Raw genomic sequence first — 27,428 nt, 5'->3', positions numbered from 1 at the left:
TGCTGCCTTAGATGGGCCACTGGCCTCATCCAGCAAGGCTCTTCTTGTGTTCTTAAGACATAATTAAATCACATTTGTTAATTAAATTAATCATAAGTGGCATGAACACACAACAGCCCTCAGAAGAACTCCACTCTTCCACAAACTAATTAAAACACAATCAACGTTGCAAGCTTCATGTGCATTATGAATGCAGAACATAAAATATTGAGGCTAGGGCCCTACGCACAGCAATGTGGAAGCAAGCGTCACTGAAGTAACGGGATTTAAAAATAAAATAAAACAGAGTTGTTTGAGCAACAGACCAATTTCTAAAGCCCAGTTGGATAACAGTTGCCTTGCTCCACTCCAGGGATGGAGCCTGTAGCCCTCTACGTTTTACAAGCTACGTTGGCTGGGAGTGACCTAAAGGGCCACAGTTTCTCCACCTCCATACTATCCCTCTTCCCTTCTTCTCTTCCCATCCCTCCCACACACGCCTAACATGGCGCTTTTTACTTTGACTCTGACCCTCCAGATGTAGTAGGACTGCAGTTCCCATCAACCTTAACCAACACAGCCAATGGTCAGCTACCTACAGGAAATGAAAAGGCCTGATATTTTCCAAACTATTTTTTATTATTTTTCAGTTTCAACAGCAGGCCCATGTCCAAGAAGTCAGCAGACACACACACAAAAACACACCTCCCCAAATCCTGCACATGGAAATTGCTCGGAAAAAGAGATGTATCTTTGCTCAAGTAGCAGCAGTGTGGAGAAGCTCAGTTGCCACGACATGTGGCAGTTACTGCTCCTCTAGCACCCAGAAGTCTTGAACAATCTTTAAGGTCACTCATCCTAAACCAAGAATTGGGGCAAGGTGGTAGCGGTCTCCAAGGCCACCAAAGCAAGGACTGAGGGGGGTGGTACCATATTTCAGAGGTGCTCTTTTAAAGTGAAATCCTGCCTTTGCCAGCATATGGCAAGAGAGAGGGGATCCTGCCTTGTTCTGGCTGAACCTTCGCCAAAGACTGCAGGGACAGTTCCATCTCTTGACCGATAACCTCCAAGGAGAATTGGTCATTCTGCTGCCAACGGCAAGAAGTGCAGAGTCACAAAGTCTGCCCTCCACCTCCAATGGGTCTCAGTGGCTTTAGCAATCCTCCAATGGAAGCAAAAGTAGGATGAAGCTGGCGAGATTGGCGGAGAAGTCATTGGCTGGGTTCGGTGGGCTCAAAAAATGACAAAACCAGGAAACTAACAATCAAGACCGCATGGAACCAATCAAAAGCCCCACCCGTCAAACAGGACAGCTCTGCTAGTTCTTCTCAGGACGGTTCCGGTTGAGCACAGCTTTGGGAGCAAATTCCAGCTTGTCCTTGAGGCTGACCACCTGGGTGAGGTCCTTTCCTGCACTCTCCTGAAGCTTGCGGTCTTCGCGCCTCTCCGAGATGCTCTTCTCATCCTCAGGTGGCTGAGGGGATGGCTGGCCACGGATGAACCACTCAAGGTGGTAGCCCACCGCCCCAACCACAAAGGCCACAGGGAAGGTGACGTAAGGGGCGTAGGCCCGCACTGTTGCCCACAGGACTGGCCACATGGCTCCTGCGGGTCCTGCGGACATGAAAGGAGAGCATGTGAGTTAAGCGTTCTTACCAGATCCTGTCTTCTGAGACGTAAAAGGAATCAGAGCTTAAGCAATCTCTACGAATACTTTTTGGTGGTGCTTCTGGTGCTGGCTTTTAATAGCAGAGGCTGAGCAGCCATTTTCATAGATCAATGGGTATTTTTATGGTCAGAGTTGGATTCCGAAGGAGTAGTACAATCAAGGACAGCCTGATTGCTCTTTAAAAAAATTAACTCTACAAATGAACCTGCAACGAAAGGTTGCACTGTGGAGAGCTACACCTTCTTCCACCCTCAATGGTCACCCAGCATTCCATGCCCACTGAGCATGTTCAGCCCTCACTAGGATACTTGGGGGGGGTGTTCCCCATGGTTTTTCCCCTCTACTTTTTTTGTTCGTCTGAAAACTTTTGGGTCCCCCAAAGACAGCCTAGTCCCTCCGTCTTGCATGTGGATGGTGCCATTTGCCTGAATCGGTATCTGGCACTCAGATAATTGAGACTGATAATACAATTAAGCCTTTAAGATGCCACAAGACTCTCTTGTTGTTTTTACTGGATTGCTGTTTGAAGTGCTGTCACCCACCCTGGCCTCGCAGTTTGCAGAGAGCTGGAAATAAAAATGAATTTATTTATCTAGAGCAGAATTACCATCTCCAGCATAACTCGTAATTCATAAACATACAGAAGCTGTTCAATGCATCTTCCTGCCCTCCTTCTGGGCTGGTCTGAAGCATCTGGCTGGCCCCTGGCCAACCCCAGCTCTTCTCAAGAAGGCTGTTCACACATTCAGATATGTTAATCCTCAAGTATCAATCAAACACACACACACACTTGATTAGATCTTTTGGTAGCTTACACTGGTTCTCAACTCTGCCAGTTTAGGAGTCGGCAGCAACATTCCTACTTAACCAGAAAAAATTACTGTTTAGGAGTAAAATATTTACCACCAAAAAATTAAGCACTCTACAGTATTGTGGGACACAGTAGAGAGAAGATGGAGGCAGTAGAATTTATTTCCACGAGTTTGCATTAGGGTAGTGAACTCTGTCCTACTAAGGCTTATCAGGATTCTTCCTCTTAACTTGAGTCAAGGCTCACTGTTTCAGCAGAAGGCCTTTCCTTCCGAATAACTCCGGGGCCACATTCACACTATACATTTAAAGCACTATGAGACACTTTAAACAGTCATGGCTCCCTGCAATGAATCATGGGAGCTGTAGTTTGAAGAGTGCTAAGAATTGCCAGAAGACCCCCTATTCCCCTCAAAGACCTACAATTTCCAGAGTGGTTTAACAGTCAATCCCTCTTCAAAGGGAACTCTAGGAATTTCAGCAATGTGGGGGGAATTGAGATCTCCTAAAAAACTCCTTACAATTCCCAGAATTCTTTGGGTGAAGCCATAACTTTTTATATAAAAAGTGGCATCATAGCACTTTAAATGCACTTGTGGAATTATTTACTGAATTTATTATCTTGCCCTTCCTCCCTAAGGGAGGCACGCAATACAAAAACAAGGCAAAGGGCATTCTAGAACAGTTAAAATATTCTATTAAAAAAAGCAGCTACAGTTAAAATCATTCTTCAATGCAACGATCTCTCAGATTTGCCAGATTAAAGTGGCCAGGCTTCTGAGCCACAGGAGTGAGGGGTTTCCAGTCCAACCTCATCGACACCAGGACTTCTGGGTGGGAAGCAGGGAGGAGGGGAACCCCAACCCTACACGTTGTCCCTGCAGGGGAGGAGAAAGGACTTGGCAAGGTCAGCAGAGGAGCTTCTTGCTCACTTCCAAAGTGTTTCAGTGCCATCTGAATCCATCTCCCCTACACACACACCCAGTGCCAGATTTACATAGAAGCTAAACAAGCTATAGCTTAGGACCCCACTTTCTTGGGGGCCCCCAAAAAAAATTGAAGGGGGAAAAACTTGGATATACATTTCCAAAATGTAAGATAAAAAGCAAATAAAATAAAACCTACAAACAGCAACAGTGTTTTGTGTTGTGTAGGCTCCTATGATGTAAGTAATGGGCTAGCCTGCTCCCTAAATTACTTTGATAACGTAGTTTGTTATGTGCAAATGGCTTTAGATACCCATTAGGTCCATAAATTACCACATAGCATATATTCAACACAAAAAACAGCGGCAATTTGTTGTTGACAAAGGACAGCTGGACATATAAAGGGCCCAATTACCTTCAGTAGCTTAGGGCCTCATCAAACCTAAATCCGGCCCTGCACACCCCCCAGCTCCGAGACACCCACCCACCCCTCCGACTCAGGTCTCGCCAAACTCCTGAGGCCCAACTATTTCCCCCATTGGGCCACAGCGATGCCATGGGAGCGCCCTCTGAGATGTGGGGTTACCAGCGTCGGCAGACACAACCTCCTTGGGCTTCAGCACACTCAGGTCCCCCACCCTGCGCACCCCGGAACCACCTGGCCGGGGACCCTAAGCCTGGGTGTCCATCTGGCACCAACGCGAGCGTGCACAGAGGGCGCCGGCTGCTTTCCCCTCCTGCTCCCGACGCCGCTCCCCGACCCCCGACTCACCTCCGCCGCCACCGAGCCAGGCCGCCCTCCCGCCCTGCTTGGACTTGATCCGGTGCGCCGCAGCCGTGCGCCCTGCCTGGCCGCCGCCTCCTTCCCCGGCCCTGGCGCTCGCTTCCTGCCGCAGCTCCATTGGCCGCCGCGCTTCTACTCCCGCCGGCGCTCATTGGCGGCCCTCGAGGAGGAGGAGGAGGCCAGGCCGGCCGGAGAGGAAGCGGAGCCGAGCCCGAAACGGCCGGTGGAATCCGGGCTCAGCCGGGCGGACCTGGCTGAGCCTCGGAACCACTTCTCCGCGGCGCCGCTATTAAGTCATTTCCCTATCGCACAGCCTCGCAGTGCAAACGTACCACCACCTTAATGAATTTTTTTCCATAATTCAGATGATATCTAATATTTCTAACGGGTCGACAGGGCTATCTATGTTTTTAATGCAATCGGATACGTGCCTGCTGAAAGATAAAATCCCACTGAGTTTCGTTTCGAAAGTGTTGGTTTTATCGGCATTTTATTATGAATATTTTAGATTTTATATAAACCGCCTGGAGGTTTGTTTGTTTAATTGAGCGATGTATATGTCTTATTTACTAAAAAAGGGGGGGGAGAGAAAGTAGTGAAATGGATATGGTTGTGAGTGAAGTCTATTGATCACAGGGTTTTCACCAATTACATCTGTATAAATTTGCAAATGAACTTCCTTATTTATTTTGGTAGTGAGGCTGCAATTATTTACTCAGCTTTAAGCCCCATGGGAATCCTGTGGGACTTAATCTTGGGAAGCGTGCATAGGATCGCAACATCAGAGTGCAGTCCAATACGTGTCTATTCAGGACAGTGGCGTAGCGTGGGGGTGCAGGGGGGGGCCGGCCGCACCGGGTGCAACATCTGGGGGGGGGCGCTCGCACTCGCAGCTCTCTGCCCCTACCGGGTTGGGGGCCCCAGGTGCTGACAACCCACGCTACGCCACTGATTCAGGATAAGCCCCGCTGAGTTTAGTGGGCCTGACTCCTCGGTGAAACGTGCATCGGGTTGTGGAGCCTTCTTTATTGTAGCGATCACCAGACCTTTCGGACTACCGTTACTATAAAGGTAAAGGTAAAGGTACCCCTGCCCGTACAGGCCAGTCTTGACAGACTCTGGGGTTGTGCGCCCATCTCACTTAAGAGGCCGGGGGCCAGCACTGTCCGGAGACACTTCCGGGTCACGTGGCCAGCGTTTACCTTCCCGCCAGTAAGCGGTCCCTATTTATCTACTTGCACCTGGGGGTGCTTTCGAACTGCTAGGTTGGCAGGCGCTGGGACCGAGCAACGGGAGCGCACCCCGCAGCGGGGATTCGAACCGCCGACCTTTTGATCGGCAAGCCCTAAGCGCTGAGGCTTTTACCCACAGCGCCACCCGTGTCCCGACCGTTACTATACGTAATGCCTATTGGCTTTGTTTACACTGCCTGATGGGAATTGTAGTATAAAAAATCGGACTACAGGTCGTGGAAGGCTTTTCACTAACTAATGTGCAGTTTGATTTCCCTGTTTATTTTAAGGAATGTTGCAAAGTAGAATTAATGTATCTATGAGACTGGTTGATGGTTAAATATTTTGATCTAAAAGCGCCCCCTTTGCTAGGACAGCAGATGTTTTATTTTTGCATTTTAAAAAATGTTATTTATTTTTCTTTTGTTTGTAAATTAGTGGATGGCAGACACCCTCTTATTCTTTAAATCAAACACAACCTTAGACAGGTTTGACTGATGAAAACTATGGTTAATGGGCTAAGGCTGCCAAAGGCTGCAATCCTCTATGTCTCTATTCCAAAGCCTGTCATTCTTATATTTACAGCTTTCATCCAGTGAAACAAAGGTTCTCCTCCCTCAACATTCTGTCTTCACAACTACCCTGTGAGGTAGGTTCAGCTGCTGTGTACGCACCATACATTTAAAACACATGGCTTCTTTAAAGGATCCTGGGAACTGTAGTTTGTTAAGGGTGCTAGGGACAGTAGCTCTGTGAGGGGTAAATTTAAGTTTACAGGATTCCTTGGGGGAAACCATGTGCATTAAATGTATTGGGGCTGTATTCAACTAAATCATTGCACTAGCAGAAGCCAGTGCCATGGGATTTCCCTTCATGCTCCCCCCCCCCACCGCCACCCTCAATTTTCTTGGGAGGGTCAGAAGAATCCTCAGGGGGGGTGCATTTTGTTGGGCAAGCTGTGTTGCATCAAGCCCACAGTGTACTGTACAGTGGTACCTCAGGTTAAGAACTTAATTCGTTCCAGAGGTCCATTCTTAACCTGAAACTGTTCTTAACCTGAAGCACCACTTTAGCTGATGGGGTCTCCAGCTGCTGCCCCGCTGCCGCTGGGCGATTTCTGTTCTCATCCTGAAGCAAAGTTCTTAACCCGAGGTACTATTTCTGGGTTGACAGAGTCTGTAACCTGAAGCGTCTGTAACCCGAGGTACCACTGTATATGTATAATCCAGCAGGGGCATCCCACGAGGCAAGGGGAAGCCATTTGCCTTGGGTAGCAGATCTGCCCCCCCCCCGGCCCTGCTCTTGCGTCTCTGCCCCAGTGCGGTTGCCCTCGCTGCTGGTGGCCCTGCCGTCCCGTCCAGTGAGGTTAATGATTGAATGGGAATCTGGGTTTCCACTGTCCTGCTTTTGAACTCTAACCACCACACGGGCTTTTAATGGGGTTTTCTTCTGGACAGACAGGTATAGAATAGCTTTCGTTTGTCCTGCAACACTTCCTCTATGCTAACACCAGAGGGGCTGTAATACAACAAAAGCGGGACGAAAATAAGCCAGACCTTTTGTGGTATGAAAAGTTGCAAAATTCCAGCTAGAAGTTAATGGGATATGCACTGAAGCAGTGTGACTGCCCCCAAACAGTCGCAGGTACAAATAATACTGAAAGCGCGGTCATGTGTGACCCCTCTGATAGCATCATGAGAACAAATCATTGTTAATGCACAATAAAAGGGACATAAGAACTTCCTGCAGGAACAAAGCCAGTGGCCCATGTAGTCCAGCATCCTGTTTCTCACACCAGATGCCCCTGTGGGAAACGCACAAGCAAGACCTGAACTGAAGCACACTCTCCCCTCTTGTGGTTTCCAGCAAGCTCAATGTTAAAACAAAAAGGGGGGTTCTGTGGGTGGCCCTGGTAGGGTCCCCCACCTCTTTGTGTTATATTGTGCTCTCTTAAAATGGTCTTTCCGGATGCTCTTTGTGGGTGAATTTGGTTAGCATGTGGTTTTGCGTGACTAGACTCCTGAGTCGTATTTTATCAGCTGTCCCTGTTCAGGAGGTGCAAAGGGTTTACATAGTGACACATTAGTGCCACACCATGTCAAAGCATTCAGACAACCTATCACCTCAGAGTTCTTCCTGAGGAAGAATTATCACCTCAGTCAGTGCCCTGGATAGCTGTCTGAAGCCCTGTCTACACATGGGGCAGAATGAGCTGGAGGAATTATTGAGTTGATGGGGTGAACTATATATACTGCTCCACACAGTAAGTGGGGGTTGCTATTTTGAAATGCCTCTTCCCCACCCCCCTCAAAAAAAAAGTGCAAGTAAAAAAAGCTAGCACCTCAGGGAAATAGGATACAACCCAGCTATGTCCCTGGCACACTAATTTTCTACTTGCGGGGAGCTTTGAGTAGCATAGGGGAGCATGCAGGAACTTGAGGCCCTGTCAGGAACCCTGAAGTGGCGCAGTTTGTTCCATCCTCTCGGGACTCTACAGTCCCACCACTCCACTGCCCCACACTATTCTACTGTGTGTGCAGGAGAGGCTTGGGCCCCACACTCCTCGGCTGCTGCGCTCTGCGCAGCAGGGCCAGGCGACGGATCAAACGTGTGGGAGGGCAGTGTGACAGTCTGTCTCTTTCCCTGAGAGTCCCCAGCCTCTCATCCGAAAGCACCAGCTCGAAACAAAGCAAGCACTAATTAGCCAATTAGGGGCACAGAGGCAGGGAAATTGGGAGTGGGGGAGATCCCGAGGGGGCTTGCCTCCCTGACAGTCTTGTCAGCTCCTCCGCAGCAGCTTCCCCTGCAAGGGGGGGCACTTGTGGGCACCCCCGCCCCTTCCTCCCCTGGGCAGCTGTACCCCATGTGACCCTTCTAGGAAAGGCGGTGCAGGGAGGGAGAAATCTCTGCTCTGGGGGCTCCAATTAATTGAATCTTGGAAAGAAAAAGAAAGGAAGAAACTATCAAGGAAACTTCCAAAGTCAAAGCTCACATCTTCCCTTTAACTGTCTTTCTGCAGCTGCAGTCCAAGAATCACAAGAACAGAGGAGGCTGTCTAATACTTCGTCAGATCTTGCACTCTAGCTCTGAAGTGTCCACACTGACTGGCAGTGGCTCTCCAGGGTTTCAGGCAGGGAGTCTCTCCCAGCCCTGCCTAAAGATGCCAGGGACCTAGGATCTTCTGCATGCAAGGCAGAGGCTCTACCTCTTGATTAAGGCCCTTTCTCTATGGCCATTGGTCCACTTGGCTTGTCATGGTCTACATCAGAGGCAGCGAACCACCCCATTCATTTCATTTTATTTTCTCAACTAATACATCACAGTTTGACACCTGCAGGTTCAGAAATACTTGTCAGGCTGTTTGGGGAAGTCTCACGTTTTTGTTTAAATTTCCAGTCTTCTGTCTTTGTATTTACCACCCCCTTAATTTGGGTGGCCTTGTTTTGCTTACAAACTGTTAGGCACACTCAGCCACTCTAGTTTACTGTTAGAGAGGTGACAGTTTACAAGGAGCCTGTTTATTTCAATGGCTTCAGCATAGGAAATATAGGAAATATTCAAAGTACTGTATTTTCGCCCCATAGGACGCGCTGGCCCATAAGGCGCACCTAGTTTTTTGGGGGGGGAATAAAGGGGGGGAAATTATTTTTCCCCCAGGCGCAGGGCTGGGGCGGGGGAAGCCCGAGCTTCCCCCGACCCCAGCCCCCAGAACAGGCAGCTCTCCGCAAGCCATGGGAGCCCAGTGCCAGGCTCCCACGGCTTGCAGAGAGCTGCGGGAAGCTTGAAGTCTGGGCACGCTGAGCTCAGCGCGCCTAGGCTTCGGTATGCAGGCAACTTTCCGCAAGCCGTGGGAGCCCAGCGCCGGGCTCCTACGGCTTGCGGAGAGCTGCGCGAAGCCTGGAAAGCGAGAGGGGTAGGTGCACACCGACCCCTCTCACTTTCCAGGCTTCAGCGAAAGCCTGCATTCGCCCCATAGGATGCACACACATTTCCCCTTCATTTTTGGAGGGGGAAAAGTGCGTCTTATAGGGCGAAAAATACGGTAGCTAACAAACACCATGTAATGCAACAGAAATGAATAAAATACAGTCATACCTTTAGTTACAAATGCTTCAGGTTGCGTTTTTTTGGGTTACGGACCCGCCGAAACCCGGAAGTACCGGAACAGGTTACTTCCGGGTTTTGGCAGTCGCGCAAGCGCAGAAGCACTAAATCGCAACCCGCGCGTGTGCAGACGCGCATCTGCGGGTTGCGAATGTACATCCCACACGGATCACGTTCACAACCCAAGCGTCGACTGTACAGAAATAAATAGCAGCATCAACGGAACAAGAAGACAGCAGCACCAGGAGCCTATCAAAAATCATAATGACAATCAGCAACTAAAAGCCTGCTAGGAAAACACGAGTCTTGAGTGCCTTTCTTTGTTGGGTAGGTTGGAAATAGATGAGTAGAACATAAAGGAATGTAAATTGACAGCAGGTTCTGCAAAGAGATCAGCAGCACTCCAGCCTAATATTGCCTCTAAGGTTTAGGAAGAGCTATAGCTCAGTGTAGACTAGAGCATCTGCTTTGCATGACACTTAACCTAGACAGTCCTGAGCCCAATAGTAGGGCACACACTCAGCATGCAGAAAGATCCCCAGGTTTGAACCCCAGCATCTCCATTCCCTGTTGGAAAACCTGGAGATGTATTGCCATCAAGTACTGAGTTGCTGTTGTTGTTACTTAATGAATCACCTTTTACACATGTCTGAAGGCAATTTGCAAACATGCCATTAAAAACGGCTACAGATAGTTTTTTGGGGGGGAAATCACACCTAAGTCAGAAACCTTTTCATCCAGCTGGAAAAGCTTGTTGAAACAAGCATGTCTTTGGTTGTTTCCAGAGAATCATAGAATCATAGAATCATAGAGTTGGAAGAGACCACAAGGGCCATCGAGTCCAACCCCCTGCCAAGCAGGAAACACCATCAGAGCACTCCTGACATATGGTTGTCAAGCCTCTGCTTAAAGACCTCCAAAGAAGGAGACTCCACCACACTCCTTGGCAGCAAATTCCACTGTGCCTATGGTGTATCTCAGCAGGGTTGCTGTTCCACAGAACGGGGCAGCCACACTGAAAACTGTGGAGTGGGCTTCCAATATTTTGGGGACTTTAAGCAAACCATGCTTAAAGTCCCAAAGACCATGGTCACCTCTATGTTGCAGTCTCTCAAGTAACCTAGTTCTGAGCTGCATAGGGCCTGCATATGTTAGTACCCAAACCTTGAACTTGGGGAGATGCGCCAATGATCTAGCTCTGTATATGGCAGCTTCCTGTGTTCCTATAAAACAAATGTCATATTCTTTTAGCAATTAGTCCATAGATATACATCCTTCTTTCCCCCTCTAACAGCAAATTATGTTAGAGTTGCCAAAATGACACCACTAAAAGCAATTAAAGCAAGAATGGAGATCCTGTAATCCTCCAGGTGTTTGTGGACTACAAATCCCATCATCCCTGGGCTTATTGGCTATGGATAATGGGAGCTGGAGTCCAACAGTATAAGGAGAAGCACAGGCTGAAACAAAGCAACCCCAGAGGAGCAGTACCACAAGTAGAAGACCAGACAATCCCCAAAATTTGAGGCGCTGGTGAAGTTTGCTAAACTCAGGCCTGGAAATGAAGTTCCTGGGCATTGCTCCAGCCCCATGAAGAGCAACAGCAGGGTATTGGTGTTGTTGGCATTGGTAAAGTATCTGAATGGGCACAAGAAGTGGGCTGCATTTGACCTGCCAGATCACAAACTGAACAGGCTTCATGAATGGGATTACGAGCTGCTGCTGACAATCTCAGGGATCTAATGATCACACCAGTTCTTAAGTTAATATCTAAGGGGTTAATATTTAAATCCTCTCCCAAGGGATCAACACCAACATGTGATCCATTCACTCTTTCATAATATGAAGGAAACATTCAAACTTGGAGCAGATTGGCATCGCTGCTTTGTGCATGAATTTTTCAAAGCCCCAAATTAAATTTTCATTCTAATTTATGTAGTTGTGATAAAGGAGGGCTTGGATGGAAGCAACGGATGATCTAGTTATCTCTCTGTATATCTCCGGTCGGTCCCCCACTTAGTAACAACCGACTCCTCCTTAGTTACCGTATCTGCTCCATTTGCACAGAGACTGGAGAGAGCCTGAAAGGGTGGGTGGGTGGGTGTTGGGGGTGAGAGAGACAGAGAGAAACCTAACAGCACATAAACCTGAAGCCAAGAAGGCATTTTCAACATGCTCAGAAGCTGTGAGCCCTGCATCTTATACTAAAGAGTCCATTGTTTCCACAATCCCATTTTCTTATTCGTTTTATTAATATGGAAAGGAAGAGAAAAGAAAAATTAGGAAATTGGAAGGAGAAAGAAAAATATAAGAAAAGTATTCATCATCATCAAATAATGCTAATCACCATCAGTTCATATTGCAAGTACTGTGACCATCACAATGTGAATCTTAAATTAAACATTTGAGTTTAATCAGCACTTCAGATGTCCAAATAGATTGACACCTATATGAAAGCTCTTTGAGCGTAGCCAGGGCAGTGAGGTCCTCAAACCATTTCATAATAGATCGTGGCAGTATTATTTTTCTAGAAAAAGAGGTGCCAGAACCATGAACGTCTCCCTTGTTCTCTTATCATGGCAATCGCACCCACCTGAGAAGTTGCGGAACTGAGCTCCGGCAAGGTCTGGCTAGAAAAAACGCCCTGGATGATGAGCATTTATCTTTCCAGGCTCAAAATACAATATAAGTCTTTTAGCCACCATAAAAGCTCATAGGTCCACTTAAAAAAACACCAGCACACGTTGGCACTAGGCAGCCATCATACCATCTTGTGGAAATGAATAACATAAAGATGCATTTGGTTTTGCCAGACCTGAAGCCACAGTGTCAAGTGAAAGATACATTGGATGCATCCTTATAGCATTAGTCCATCTAGCTCAGTATTGTTGACCAGCAGTGGATCCCCAGGATTTGAGACAAGGATCTCACTCAATCCCTCCCTTTTCTGGAGGGTGAGAGCCGCTCCATCCACTGTCAAAATGGGATGCAGTGCAGGAAGTTCCCCTTTCTCCTGGGATTAAGCCCAATTCCACCTTCCCTCCCCCTCCTTTTTTTAATGCAGGAACCTTGTACAACTCTTAATAACATGGCACTGGAAATGGAAGGAAACTGTTCACGTCTTTCAGGCTTCATTTTATCGCTAACGGCAAGTCACAGAATGGTACACAGCAATGCTTTATGTTGTCTTGTTTGCAAGAGAGAGTGATGCTGGCTTTGGGTAGGCATGTGTGCCTTCATACTCATATGTCAGCCTTCCTGGAGATGGGGCTATCCATGATTTTTGGACTATGGTCCTATCCAGGGACTGCCTAGGCCTGTTGGGAATTCTGGTCCAAACTTTCTAGCTGAGGAGGGGCTCGAACCCTGGTCTCCCAGGTCCTAGTCCAACACTCTAACCACACCAAGCATGCTTCTTGCTTTGTCATACGACACTTGACCTGAGAAGATCGGCAGGCGGCAAACTCTTATGAAAATAGAGAGAGAGGAGAATTTCAATTAAATTTGTGTTTCAGGGCAAACCTAGCTAGATTTGCACTTTCCAAAACAATACAGAACCGAAACAGAGCCACCTTTCGAAACTTTGCACTTATCTGTATTTTGCAACAAAATTCTGCACCCAACAATGTGTCCAAACATTAAAATACTGGGGTAAAATATTATTGAAAATAACATACCAAAATGCATTGTTTCAGGCAAAATTGCATTGCAGATTATATATTGTTACACTCTCTGCCCAATCCTTGTTGAGCGATGTGAGATTCCAAGGGTCTTGGTGTCCTTTGGAATGAGGCATGACCAAGCCTAGTGTCTTTATGACATATGGTTTATTTACCTATATTTACACCTGAGTTTTATGGAGAGAAAGTTTGCAGCAGTTGCATTCCAAGAGGAGCTTGTTCTTCCCAGCAGTGCAGCAATGGATCTAGACGCATCCTAAATGCCAACCCCCCGTATCTCTGACTGCTGCCCTTCAGTCCCACATGGAGTTCTGCCCACCTCCCCCTTCTTCCCAGCAGCCCCTGCAGAAAGCAACTCCTCCCCTTCCGCTTCCAGCATCCGGCCCCTCCTCCCCCGTCACCCTGACAGCCTCTGTTTCTCTGTTTCTCATTGCAAAGGGCATTTTCTCTTTCTTGTTGCTTACATCGTGCCAGTGGTTAACCTACCCCAAAAAGCTACTGGGTAGAGGGTCTGATGTTACCATTATCAAACAAACCAGGCCATTACCAGCCTTTTGTTTCTTCAGCACCCACCCCCAGCAAGCCGACACTCTGAATTTATGAGTTTGCTTGAATTCTAACCCTTCAGTGAATGTAGAGATTATTAAAAGAATCATAACAATATATTAGGCAAAATTGCATACAGATGGGTGCTTATTAAGAGAAATGTGAGCTAAAATGCTGGTTAATTCTTTCATGAGGATTTAAAAAAAAAGAATGGCAAATTGATGTAGAACTGAACTTAAGATGGAAAAAATGAGAAACAGAGATAAATAGAAACTGAAAATGTCCCCATCTCTAGTCACAGGTGGTGTTTGTTCCACATAACTAAAGCAAATTCTATTTCTGTTCCCCCACAGGCCAAATAAGATGCATTCTGTGCAGAGTCCAGGAGAAAAAACAAACATAATTTGGGAGCTCACAGCTTTGCCGACTGTGGCTAATGGGAGTCGTTCTCCAAAACATGGAGGGCACCAGGTTGGCAAAGGCTGATCTGGTTCTGCAGGTAGGAGTAATCAAAACAGGAGGGATTTGCCATGCTGTGTCAGACAAACAGTCCACCTAGCTCAGTGTTTTGTTATCTGACAGTGGCCCAAAGCATCCTGGGAAATGTTGGTAGAGCAATCAGATACAATACAGGGTAGGGACTCCTTATTAGCAGGGCCACCATTTTTGAATCCTGGGGGAATGGGAGGCAAAGATTTGTTTATCATATTGATATCCCACCTTCCTTCCATCATGTAATGGCAATGGTGTAGAACAGGGGTAGCCAATATGGGGGTTCCCTCCATATGTTTTCAACTACAATTCTCACCTGCCCCAGCCAGCATAGCCAGCAGTCAGGAATTGCGGGCGTTGCAGTCCACAACATTTGGAGGACACCATGTTGGCTGTTCCTCCACAATCCTAGTGTCCTCTGGAGGTTTGGCTGATGGGTGCTGCAGCCCAAAACATCTGGAGGGAACTAAGCTGGCATAGAGCTGCTAAAGTAATCTGACCCAGATTTGCTGGGCTTCCCTCAGGATATTCCATCATGGTCCTCCAGTATATCAGAAACCTTCATTGGGATTGCATCATAGGGAGGTGAACAAAGAACCCTAGATAGGCTAGGCTGAATAATGATGGGCTGAGTAGCTGTTTTTTTCTTTTCTTTTTTTGCATTCCCTTTCTTTAATAGTGCACAGTCAGGGCTTAAGGAGTTGATTACCTCTTTGCACTCTGGGCCAGCGATCACTGTAATTATTATTATTAGCAAATTATATGGCATATTGAAAAGGGAGGCAGGCGCTGTCGAAAGGAATAAACGGGGAATAATTGAACAGCAAGTCTCGCACATGCCTGGAAAGAATTTTACTTCTTCTGCTCTCTAGGAGTGACAGGTAAAAGTTTAAGGGCAGGGGGCCCTTTGCCATGCTCCTTGCTCTATTGGGGTATCTGTCTCTCTCTCCAGTGCCAGCTTTTGGGCAACATGGGAGCCCACTGAGCTGAGGGGGCTAAAAATTGAAAAGAGAAGATCCATAATTGAGACTATCCATTTGTGAGCGTCAAATTTTGGCCTTGCACAAGGTGCCATATTTAATTGCCAAAGTCCACACCTGATGAACTCTCTCTCTCAGTTAGTTACTTTATTCTGCAGGAATTCAAAAGCCAGTTTGAGGAAGTGAATTGGGCTTCTGGAGGGCTTCTGCAATATTTGCATAGTGGTGGCTGGTGAAGGGGCCCCATTCACTCTCCCATCATAAATGGCTATATGCATAAATGGCTTCATGGCTATATGTGCCAGTTTCCCATATGTCCAGTTGCACCACCTGCCTTTTATGACATCTGCCTTGCACAGAACTGGGGCTCACTGCAAGTGGGTGATGACTTGCCGGTACCTGGCATGCAGAACAGTGAATCAAGCAACCTTGCAGAATCAAACAGCAAGCAGATAATGTCTCCAGTGATCTTTGCAGTCCATGAAAAATATTCCGCAGTTCGTTCTTATGTATATATTCACATTTCTGTTGAGTCTGCTCACGTATCATGGGGGGGGGGGCTGCCAAACGGAACTCACAAGCAGATAAATAAAAATTGGTTTAGATTATAAGCAGCATGCCCAGGGAGATATTTGCCATTTCCGTTTTATACCTTCCCATAGTTTGGGAATTGGTTATATCTAGTTTAGGGCAGCACTCTTTGTACGTTTGCTTTGATGGACTATGCTCTGCAAATCTCTTGAAAGCAGCTGAACCTGTGTGTGACTTGGCAAGCATGTTTGGTGGGCATGAAAATGGAGTTTCTTGACTTTCCCCCACCCAACTCTTTCTCTCTCACACACACACAAAGACACTCAAAGGAAGAATGGAAAGGCCTGTGTACATTGGTGCAAATAATGGGAAAGTGAGTGTGATGCACTAGGATCACAGCTCAGTTGCAGTTCAGTCCCAAGACTTGGTAAGAAATGAGGAGGGAGAAGAGAGAGACCTGGAAAGCAGGTAGCCAGTTATATTGGACATTCAATACAAGGTGCTATAATAGCGTTGTGTACACAGCTCAAGGTAATCAGCCCTGAGTGCTCACTGGAAGGACAGATCCTGAAGCTGAGGCTTCAATACTTTGGCCACCTCATGAGAAGAGAAGACTCCCTGGAATAGACCCTGATGTTGGGAAAGATGGAGGGCACAAGGAGAAGGGGACGACAGAGGACAAGATGGTTGGACAGTGTTCTCGAAGCTACCAGCATGAGTTTGACCAAACTGCGGGAGGCAGTGGAAGACAGGAGTGCCTGGCATGCTCTGGTCCATGGAGTCATGAAGAGTCGGACACGACTCAATGATTAAACAACAACAACAACACAGCTCAATGGCATGGCACTTGCTATGCATGCAGAAGGTCTCTGGCTCAGCTCCTGTCATCTCCAATTAGAAGGATCCAATAGCAAGTGACATTCTGCTCGAGACCCTGGATATTCACTGCCAGTCAGAGTAGACAGCACTGGGCTAAATCACGGGTGGGAATACTGTTGTACTCTGGCTGTCATTGGACTGCAGCTCCCATCAGGTCAGTCAACATGACCAATTATTAATTAATTAAATTTGTATACCGCTGTTCATCCGAAGATCTTGGGGCAGTTCACAGCATCAAAATACAAAATAAACCACAGAGAACATAATAGAAACAAGAACAAAAACAAAGCAAACCAACAACGCCCCCTCCAATAAATACGTTTTAAAGGGCATAGACTGTTAATCAGCCCAAGGGCTGGTTGAAGAGGAACATTTTCGCCTGGTGCCTAAAGGTGTATAATGGAGGTGCCAATGAGGATATGCACTCTGCACATAATCAGAGGTACTCTTGTTGTTCTTATGATTTCATCTGTTTCAAAGGTGAAACACAGCCCTTAAAACAGATTTTGGAATTTATATAGGTGACCACTGAAGTTCCAAACACTTATGAATGGCAATAGCTACATAAAAGAACCAACTCCATTCATTGAGAAGGAAAGCAGAGTGTTATTGCCACCACTAGAAGGCACTCTGGCCCAACAGGCCCATTCAAATCTTTCAGCGGAACAGAACAGAGAGCGGGTTAATTTCCATTGACTAACCTGGCGCATCTAATATGAAGCCATCACTTTGAAATACAAAGGGAGGTGAGATTCCTTGAATGTCGTGTCCTGCTCATTAGAGCCAACAGCCAAATTTTGCCTAAAGCGAAATTCTAAAGCAGATACAGATATTCTTGCTTGGATGAAACATCCGAAAGGCCAAAAGGATTTCAGTAACATCGTTAAAGGTGGGGTTTAGTCTGTACATCCATAAAACGCTCCCAAGTTTCACCTAGAGTGAAATTTTGAGGCTGATGTTTAGCCCCCTGCTAAACAACAGGGAATTTCAAGGAAAACAAAAAGTTTGGACTAGTGACATTTCTCTGGATTTGTTTTTTTTTTAATGGGGGAGGGCATTCCTCATAGCCACCTTGCTAACCCCTTCTTAACACATTTATGCAAATATGGGTCACCTCCAGACTGTCACTATTTTGGGTGGGAGGATTCGATCACATACTATTTGGGTTTGCACAATTAAAGTAGATTAAATGGCTCTGGCATAACAAATCCATTTTTTTTAAAAAAAAGAAGCAGGTGGACTTTTCTCAGTTAGGAAAGTCATGGAGAAATGCATCCGAAAGTGTGGGACAACAATTGATAGATAGGAAAATGAATAACCTCCATGTGCACAAACCCAAATGATAATAACTCAATTAAGACCAGATATGCCCATTGGGACTGGAAGGACAGAAGGCAGAGAGACCAACAGTAGGCAGAGGCAGAGCTAATGTGAGGGCCAGTCATCTAATTCTATCTCCATCCTCTGCCCTCCTGAGTTGTATGTAGCAACCTGGAGACCAAGCAGGAGGAAGCTGGCCTGCAGCAGAACTCTCTTGACTGGTGGTTGTAAGTGACAAGGCAGGCTGGTGTGGATTGGCTGAGGACAGGCTGAGGTTGGTGGGGCAGTGCCCCAATTGCCCCAATGGGCCAGCCTCCACGGGTTAAACCTTCCTGCATGCTTCGTGCAAGCATATCACGATGAATGCTCAATGAACAAGTCATCTGGAGGAGTCCATCAGTTGAAAGAACCAACCCCTCTCGTATTGCATTTGCCGTAGGACACAGGCAGCAGGTTCAAATCCACACTCAGCTACCAAACTCTCCCCAAGTGCCCCTGGGGCAGTTGCTCTCAGCCTAACATTCCTCAAAATTCCCCACAGAGTTGCTGGTGGAATGAACCACAGGCCCTGTGCTAAGCAAATGGGAAGACAGGAAAGGTGAGAATTAATTGATTGATTGATTGATTGATTGATTGATTGTGAATAAATTTAAACAGGAATTGGCTTGAGATAGGAAGCTGTCTCATATAGAATCAGGCCATTGGTGCATCTAGCTTTTGTATATACTGTCTGGCAACAGCTCTCTAGCTGTTTATTTCATACAATTTATTTCATAAAATAAATTTAAGCTGCTGCACATGGAAGTTCCATCTTGCTAGTATAACCAATAACAGTATAACATTAACAGTTCCAAATAATGTCATGTAACCTACTGCCCGTTGGATTGTGGTGGTAAATTAACTGCAATGCACTTCTGAATGCAAGCTTCCCTTAATAAGGGGCGGCTTTGGTTTCACCATGTAAGGACATGGACAAAGGGAAAATCTGTGGAGATTTATGGTACTTACCCATCATGTGCTTGGTCAGGATAGGGGTGCTAGGTGCACGTAAATGTTGGCTATCTGTGCATGGCAAAGCGATTAAGTGATGGGCTCTCTGAAACCATCCAGACTTCGCCCTACAGATGTGATGCAACAGGGTCAAGCAAACATGAGTTTTAAACATCCCTGAATTAGGTCTCTCCTTCTAGATCAGAACAGCTAAGGCTGCTGTTTTCGACTGAGTTACGTCTTCCAATCTTTAAAGAGATCTGAGGAAGGCAAGTGTTCCACAGGTGCAGTTCTTCATGGGCTTTTGCCAGGGTGTAAAAATGCAGACATCTGGCCTGGTTGAAATACACAAGGTCAGCTCTGGGTTGGAAGGGGTGTCCAGCAGAATTCTCTCTGGTAGGCTCCTCATATACCAGCGAGCTACAGTGGCAGGTTGCCATATAACTTTCCCACAATGCCCAGGAGTGCTTGATGTAATGACTTTCTAACTCTGGCATCATGGGAGATATAAATGGTCACCCACCACTGTTCATGGCTGGTTGCCCAGAGCAGGTATCAGTGCAGAATGGCCCTGGTGCAGCATGAGGACCCAGGCCGTTGCCCAAAATTGCCTGCTGTTGACACCAGGCATGGGAATATGGTAGCTTTAAGAGCAGTGAAAGCCAAGGATGCCTCAGGCATCTGAGGCCTGTACCTCAGAAGCAGGGCCAGCCCTCCCATGAGGCTAGGTGAGATGACTGCCTCAAATGGCAGGATCCACCAGGGAAGCAGATCCCAATGCCAATCTTTCTTCCCTCAGCTTGTTCCTAATGTAGATCTTCCCTCACTCCTTCTCCCCTGACACCATTTTGGGGTCTGCCTCATGTGCCAAAATGTCTTGGGAGGCCCTGCTCAGAATGGACGGATGAACAGGAGTGAGGGCAGAAAGCCGGTTCTGCATCTGCCCAGTTCTAGATTCAGACATCGTTAAGAATTTAAGAACATATGAAGAGATTTGCCCAAGTCACAAGGAGAACATCAGAAGAACCTGTGGCCCATCTAGTCCAGCCTCCTGTTCTCATGATGAATGAGATGCCCTTAACAGGAAGCCCCAAAACAGGAACTGAGCACAGCAGCACAGGCCCCACTTGTGATTCTCAGTAACTAGCATTCAGAGACATACAGCCTCTACCAATGGAGGTAGAGAAGAGCCATCCTGGCTAGTAGCCATACATAGCCTTCTCCTTCATGAATCTGTCTAACCCTCTTTTAGAACCATCCAAGTTGGTGACTATCAGAGCCTCTTGTGGGAGCAAGTCCCACAGTTTGTGTGAAGAAGGACTTTCTTTTGTCTGCCCTGAATCTTCCGACATTCAGCTGCATTGCTAGTGGAGAGGGAGAAAATATTTCGTCTATCCACTTTCTCCACCTCTTACATAATTTTATGAACTTCTATCATGTTGCCTCCTCTCTCTGAAACTAACGCCTTTTCTCTAAACTATAAAAGTCCCAAATGCTGCAACCTTTCCTCATAAGGGAGTTTTCCATCCCCTTGAACATTTCAGTTGCCCCTTTCCAATTTTACAATATCATTATTTAGTTGGTCTCCAACTCCCATCAGCCCCAGCCACCAGGACCAATGCTCAGAGATTATGGGTGTGGCAGTTCAGCCACCCTCTGGTGGACCCATACGAGTGTCATTAAGAGGTGGTCAGTTTTCAGGAAGGAGGTTCTGGGTCCTCCTTCTGCTCACCTCAACCCACCACATGCTACCCATTCTCAGCTATGTGTTGCTGCAGGGTCCTATCGCCTGGCAACCACGGGTTGCCTTGCTCAGCCACTTCCATGTTGAGATGATGTTGCTAGGCAACCACCATTTGTTTTATTTATGGGTGTTTAAAATAATAATAATAACAATAACAATTCTAGTCTGCTTTTCTTCCACAAGGAAGAAAACAGATGACAGTGTAGAAATGTCAAAACAAACTAAAAGAAACAACAAAAGAAAATGGTACAGTGGCCTTTCCCAGGTTATGCTAGCTGAGGCTGATGGGAGTTGTAGTGCAAAACATCTGGAGAGAACCTGGTTGGGAAAAGCTGGTCTCGAAAAACATCAGCAGTTAGAACAGAAAGTGTAGTCAATAAGGCCCAAGAGGAAGGTAGCATCCTCATTGGTACAGCTTCCTCCAAAGGCCTCTCTAATGTCCAGGATGCTTAAAAAGAATGCCTCACCCACTGCGTACCCAACCAATTACTGTATTCTGCAGGAGAGGGAAGGGCCTGCAGATACCGTCCTATCAGGAGGTCCATTCTGCATTATGTCAGAATGGGGCCTTTAGTGTGGTGGCACTTGTCCTTTGGAACACCCTCCCCGTTGCATATCAGACAGAGCAGGTGCCTTCTCTGTGGTCTTTTCAATGCCTGCCAAAGACATTCCTCTTTCAACAAGCCTCCTAAGATATTTATCCCAGTTGTTGCCTGTCTTGGAATCAATTTGATTTATGTATGTCCTGTTGTTTTAAATCGTTTTGAAATCTGTATTTCTCTCGTTTTTATATCTGCAACTGATTTTCTACGTTGTTACATTGTAAAACACTTGGGGATGCCTGACACGAACTGATTCATAAATGAAATAAAGAGGAGGACGTGGCCATGTGTTCATTTTGCACAGGTATGCATATAAAGATGGGGTGATGGAGACCTCTGTAGAAAACATTCCCGAGCTTGGGTGGCAGAGCTCTTTGTGCTTTGAGCTGATCCAGCAGGATTCCGTGGTCAAAAGCCACACACACCCTGCGCCTTTTCTCCAGATAAAGGTCTAGAAAACCGGTATCATTCAAGAGTGCTTGCAGCTGCATTGCCACCAACTTTAAGGTTGTAAGCACAGGAGCATGGCCTTTGTGTGCAGATGATCCCAGGTTCAATCCCTGGCCTCTCCAGGCAGAACCAGAGACAATCTCTTCCCGAAACCCTGGAGAGATGCTACCAGGCAGTGTACTGAACTAGCTGGGCCAATAGTCTGTTCCAATATAGGGCAGCTTCCTGTGTTACTATCAACCCCCCCCGCCGCCGCCAAAGCAAGTATTAGCAAATGGGCAGTAGTTGCCAAGAACCATCAGATCCTGGTCAGGTTTCTTTAGGAGTGGTCTGCATCACCGCCTCCTGGCTGGCCTGCTAGAACTCAGTTGCCAGCCACTTGGCTTTCCTTTCCTTGGCCCTTGCTTCTTGCCTACCTGCCTGCCTCACCCTTCTTTGGCACCAGAGCAGCTTAGCCAATGGCAGGAAGAGACCCTTTAGCCGGTCCCATTCCTCTGCGACATTCAGAGCAACTCAATCAGTTGCTGCTACATAGAAGCTTCAACAAAATCCTTTAGCTCAGGGACAGTGTTCCAGGAGCCAGGGATGGACGGGGCCAGAGGCAAAAGTGGGAGGAACAATAGGTGTGGCTTTCACTTTGTACAGTAAGCCACACAAAAGACAGAGGTTTGCAGAGTTGACTCAAGACAAGTCGACTTCCTTCCACTGTAAGCACACCTCTGATCTGGATAGGGCAGGGTGCTTACAAGCAAACAAGCAAAACATGGGAAGTAATCTGAATAAGGGGGCCTGCTTCTTGTGCTGCAATCTCCTGAACCAAAGCCAAATGAATTTGGCGCATCCGTAGGGTTCAGCATAAATGCCACAGATATTGCCAGGTGCTTGCAGCTAAAGCAAAGGTGAAGAACAACAGGCTCAGCCGGTCAGAGGAGACCCACTGGACTCTCTCTGGGTCACATCCCACCCCAGCCTCCTAGAGTGCTTTTGCCTGGCTGGAAAGTTGAGCTGCAACAATGTCTCTTGCTTGCCTGGATGGAGGCTGGGGAGATGTGTGTGTGAAGATGTTCATACCAACCTCCAGGGCTGGCCCTCCTGTTAGGCAATGTGAGGCATCAGCCTTAGGCTGACTTTGGGTGTCTTGAAAGGACAACAGGTGATTTTGTTATTAGGTTTGCTATTATTACACATTACATCACCAGGAAGGAAGACGAGGTGTTTGCTGGATGTTCTGCCTCAGATGCCTAAAGTACTTGGCTGGCCTTGGCTGCTAAGTACCTTGACCTGGGACAGAGAGAGAGCCTGGCTCACTGCTTCAGGCAGCAAAATGTCTTGAGTCGACTTACTGTACAAAGTGAGAGCCACACCTGTTGTTCCTCCCACTTTTGCCTCTGGCCCAGTCCACCACTGGCTCCTGGAATACTGTACTTGAGGGAGAAGGCAGGCCCAGAGGAGAAGGCAGTTCCTGCCACCCAGTTCTTCCCAGAGAGAGCTGACTTGATAGCAGCTACAATTTTAGAGTGGAGTCCACACATCCAAAACAGATACTTGGGCTCACACTAAGATAAGTCCTGTGCCCAGAGCATATTCCCTCACCTTTCAGTTCTAGAATGAAGTAAAGCCCGGCACCAGCAACTGGCAAAGTTGTGATCCCTCCGCCTGGGGCCCTGTTCCAAGCCACTGGGTTGAAGACCTGCCATTTAAAAACTCCCCACAATTCCACAGGTGCAACTTCACTCCAGGGGTTTGTAGGAAACAAGTGCTTGCTGCTCCTGGGGCCCCTTGGAGGAATGCCTTTGCCACAACCAAAGCCAGGGGATCAAAGGGGAGGAAATGTTTTGTTTTGATTGCAGCGCATGATTTATGCTTGCTGGTTGTTTCTTTGATTTGAATGCATCTGTGAATTTGAGATTTGTTTTGTCTGGTGCCTTTTGGAGTTATTTTTATTTATTGCTGTTGGAAATCTGTGCAGCACATGCTACTTAGGCCCTTTGCGCTTATCAGCCTCAGGCCCCTCCATATACCCTTTAATCCGGGCCTGGGAACCTGGAAGCCGCCTTGCACGGAGTCATTGATTTATCTGGCTCAGTACGGTCAACACTGGCTGGCAGCAGCTGCCCTGGGTTTCAGGAATGGGCCCTTCCCAGGCCTACCTGCAGCTGCCCAAAATGGAACCCTGGGCCCTTCTGCATGCATAGCAGGCGCTCTAACACCGAGCCGTGGCTGGAAGCTCATCGTTTAAGGAACATTGAAGACTGCCTTATGCCACTGGCATTGTCTGCACTGGCTGGCAGCAGCTTTCCAGGGTTTAAGGCAGAGAGCCTTGCACACTCCTACCAGAAGATGCTGAGGGCCCTTCTGAGGCCCAAGCAGGTGCTCTGCTACAGAGCTCAGGAGCTCCCCCTGGCGGAAGTGGCTGGAGCCTTTACCCCGCCAGAATCCACTCTCACTTGGCTGAGCTGCGTGTTGGAAGCCCTCCTTCTGAACTGCCCCCACGGCCACCACACCCCACAGTCCCGAGGGAAAGTCCTCCCCGCTTTGCCAACCCCCAATGGCCAGGCCCTGCCTGGGCGAGACCCGCGGTGCTTTCCCCCTTCCCTTCCTCCTCGTGAGCTTTGATCATCCTCTTTTTCCAAGCACGTCTCTTCCTTCCACCACCCCGTCCCGAAAAGGCTCTGCCTCTTCCACCACCACCACCCCGCCCCATCCTCCCATCCTGCTGCTTCTGTAGCTGTGTAACAAAGCAGAAAAACAGCAGGCAATTTGTTCCGAGTGCCTAAAAATAAGCAGCGCATCCTCGCTTCTTGAATGCAAATCTCTTCTCCCCTCCCTCCACTCCCCCCCCCCCGCAACATCTCTTGCTCCTGGGCTGGGCTGTTGGAAGGGATGTTCTTACATCGGATCTTTTTAAAAAAGAAAAGAAAAAGATTTTATTTTTTGCTCACACTCTTGTGAGCCATAACGGCTCCGGATTCCCATTGCAGAGAAGATAAAACAGAGCCCAGGAGAGCTCCGAAAGCGGGGAGGAGGGGGGGTTGAGGCGATGGAGAGAGGGCGGGGAGGGGGCTGCAGGTTCCACGAAGCTCGTGTCGAGATGCACGGCTGGCATTATTAACACGCAAGGCCGGGCCAGTGTGTGTGTGTGTGTTCGTTCGTGTTCGCGTTCACGCGCGTGTGCGTTTGAGTTGCCAGCGATAAAAGGCCGGGATCGTGGCCTTCAGTCAAGGAGAAGTCGTGTGGAGTCTACCTGCCAATCAAAAAGAGAAACCCCCTCCTCCCCCGCTCTGCCCAGTTCCTGGGAAATCCACCTCCGCATCTTCGTGTTGTCCCCTCCCACTCCCACTCAACCGCCCCCCCCTCTCATTTTCTCTGTGGTTCAGTAAGTAAAGGAACCTCAAGCCTCATCTTCTTACTATTAACCCATAGATCTGCAGTGCAGGGCTGGAGAGGCAGAGAGACAGAGAGCATCTTTGAAGGAAGCATCCACGCCTTCTCCTCTTCTCCAAATCGCCCCCCTCCCCGCCCGGCTTTCTTCCCTAAAACACCTTCCTTCCCATACCTCAGTCCATCGAAGACCAACTTGGATCCTGCCGGCTGGGGTGCTCGTGTGAGTGTGTGGAAGGGCCGCTTCTTCTCAGAAGGACAGACGATAGTCACGGAGCAGGGTTTTTTCCACCCCCTGTTCCCCTTAAAAAAACCAAAAAAGACAGGAGGATGTAGCAGCGGTACCCTGACCAGGAGCCTGGATCCCATCAGGCGAGGTAAGGAGATTTTCCACCCCCTTGTCTTTTTGGATCCTTTCTCGTGCCAGTGGCTCCGAGAGGGTGGGGAGAATGGCTTTGTGTCCAGGCAGGAAGGAGGCTCCCCCCCCCCCGCGCACCCTCCCAGGTGGAGGAGGGATGGGACTTGGAGCTGTGGATGCTTTGATCAACAGTTAGTGCCAGGCACCTTGCGCATCTGGCGTCAGTGACGGGCACCCACTGCGCCCAAGGTGCGAAGGGGGAGCCACCCAGGGAGAGGAGCGGAGAGAAAGAGGGGGTGTGCTTCCTCAGTCCCACATTCTCCACACGTTGCACTACGGATCGCGGTGGCGCCTTGCACTCCTGCCATGTGGCGGTGGCTGAGCATCCGCTGCCACCACCCCAGCTGCATTCTCACATTACAGGGAGTCGGGAGGGAGGGTTGCCCCTCTTCCCAATAGATGCTCAGCTTAACCTCACAGGGTTATAAAAGCAGGGGAGACAAGAGCCTTTGCAGGTCTCTCAAAGGCATCCCAATTCTCCCTATCTTGAAAAGGATGAGGTGGAAAGAGATTGTCAAGCAAAAACCAGCAGACCCTCTTCTCTCTTCTCCCTGGTGCTGAATGCTCTAAGCTTTCTCTCGTTTCTGCCAAGAGACTAGTCCTCAGTGAGATTCAGGGTTGTTGCTTTTGTTTAATGGGTCTCGCCATGTGTGATTTTCTCGAGAGCGAAAAAATACCCTCGCAAAGAGGTCATGGGCTGTGAAATGGTTGCATGATGTGGGGGGAATGGCCAAGTGTCTCCGTTAGATGTGAAAATATATGAAGTCGGAAGGATGAGCTGCGCTGGGAAACATGTGGCCCAGCCATCCTGCATGCATTTACTTTTGTGGGTCTGCTTTCTTTGCCAGGTGAAACAGAGATCACTCAGCTGGGTTTGGAAATTATGCTTTTCATAATGTGTCTCAGGTGTGTCTGCATGCTCCCCAGAGCCATAGACTTTCCTGCACTGGCAGGGGGTAAACTAGATGGCCTTTGAGGTCCTTCCCAACACTTATAATTCTAGGTACATTTGCACAACAGCAAGAGATCAATGGCTTCTCCTGACAGAAAGTTGTCAGCGGTGGCAACTTGTCACAAACACCGCCAGCAAATGCATGGATCAGCCTGTGGGCGTACAATGTGCAGGTGAGGTTGCTTCCAGAACCATTGTGCCTCTCCCTTTTGATCTTTTGCTTAGGCTTTAGAGGTGCTCTTCTGGGGCGCACAAGAAATGTGGCTAAGCAAATCTTCTCTGTCTTGTCATTTGGTCCGTCACATGGGGTACCCAGAGAGCTCTGTGCAGCATGCAGAATTTAGCTGTAAGACACTGCTGGGGGTGCTGTGAGAATTGCCCAAGGTGGTTTCAGGTGGAAGAAAGAGCAGGGGGAAGGAAGGCCTTTGTTTGGAGGGGGGAGAGGAAAAGTTCTTTCATGCTGTGTGAATGTTCTTTGGGGATGTGGAGAGTGATTTGCTAGAAAGACAATCTAATGTGGAGCTCTCCAGATTCTCACACTGTTGGAGAAGGACAAGCAATCACGCTTGGGTCTTTATTCATGGAGGGAGATGACAGGTTTATAAAATTATGAATGGAGGAAGGAGACTAGAGAAACATTTCACCTTCTCTGATCGTGCTGAAACTCAAGAGTCTCCCAGTGAAACTGACTGGGAAGGAGATTCAGGATCTGCTAGACACAAGGAAAGGTCTTCTTCACACAAAGCGTAATTATTGCCTTGAGGAATTCCCTGCCACAAGACGTGATGGCTGCTGGCTTTGAAGGCTCGAAGAAGGGGCTAGATGAATTCACAGGTGATCAGTCATAAAAAGGAATTAGTCTAGAGTGCTATATGGAACTTCCAGGTCTAGTGGCAGTCTACATCTCTGAATACCAGGTGTTATGGAAGCAAAGAGCAGGGAGGGGCCTGTCACTTTCA

At 47.9% G+C, this 27,428-nt stretch overlaps 2 protein-coding genes across 9 annotated transcripts in view; one reads left to right on the top strand and one right to left on the bottom strand.

Moving 5' to 3' along the window:
* Window positions 1-597: 597 nt before the first annotated feature.
* On the bottom strand, window positions 598-25,491 carry SMIM12 (small integral membrane protein 12). 4 transcript variants are annotated; one of them, XM_053398912.1, is made up of 3 exons: window positions 25,275-25,491; window positions 18,941-19,050; window positions 598-1,593 (listed from the first exon to the last, which is right to left on the bottom strand). In XM_053398912.1, exons 1-3 carry the CDS (start codon window positions 25,466-25,468, stop codon window positions 1,298-1,300), a joined length of 600 nt encoding a protein of 199 aa, XP_053254887.1. In that variant the 5' UTR covers window positions 25,469-25,491; the 3' UTR covers window positions 598-1,297. The 4 variants fall into 4 exon arrangements, with proteins under 4 accessions (XP_053254887.1, XP_053254889.1, XP_053254888.1 ...); XM_053398914.1 differs by lacking the exon at window positions 25,275-25,491 and adding an exon at window positions 20,655-20,671; XM_053398913.1 differs by lacking the exons at window positions 18,941-19,050; window positions 25,275-25,491 and adding an exon at window positions 4,157-4,280.
* The window catches only part of DLGAP3 (DLG associated protein 3), a 178,976-nt gene continuing 176,916 nt past the window's right edge, over window positions 25,369-27,428 (top strand). For all 5 annotated transcript variants that reach the window (XM_053398903.1, XM_053398906.1, XM_053398904.1 and 2 more), the window contains exon 1: window positions 25,369-25,476. The gene's annotated coding sequence lies outside the window, so the exon portion shown is untranslated. The remainder of the gene's footprint in view (window positions 25,477-27,428) is intronic.

Source organism: Podarcis raffonei, chromosome 8 (assembly GCF_027172205.1).
Source record: "Podarcis raffonei isolate rPodRaf1 chromosome 8, rPodRaf1.pri, whole genome shotgun sequence".
Taxonomy (NCBI): Eukaryota; Metazoa; Chordata; class Lepidosauria; order Squamata; family Lacertidae; genus Podarcis; species Podarcis raffonei.
This window is presented reverse-complemented; position numbering and strand designations above follow the sequence as displayed.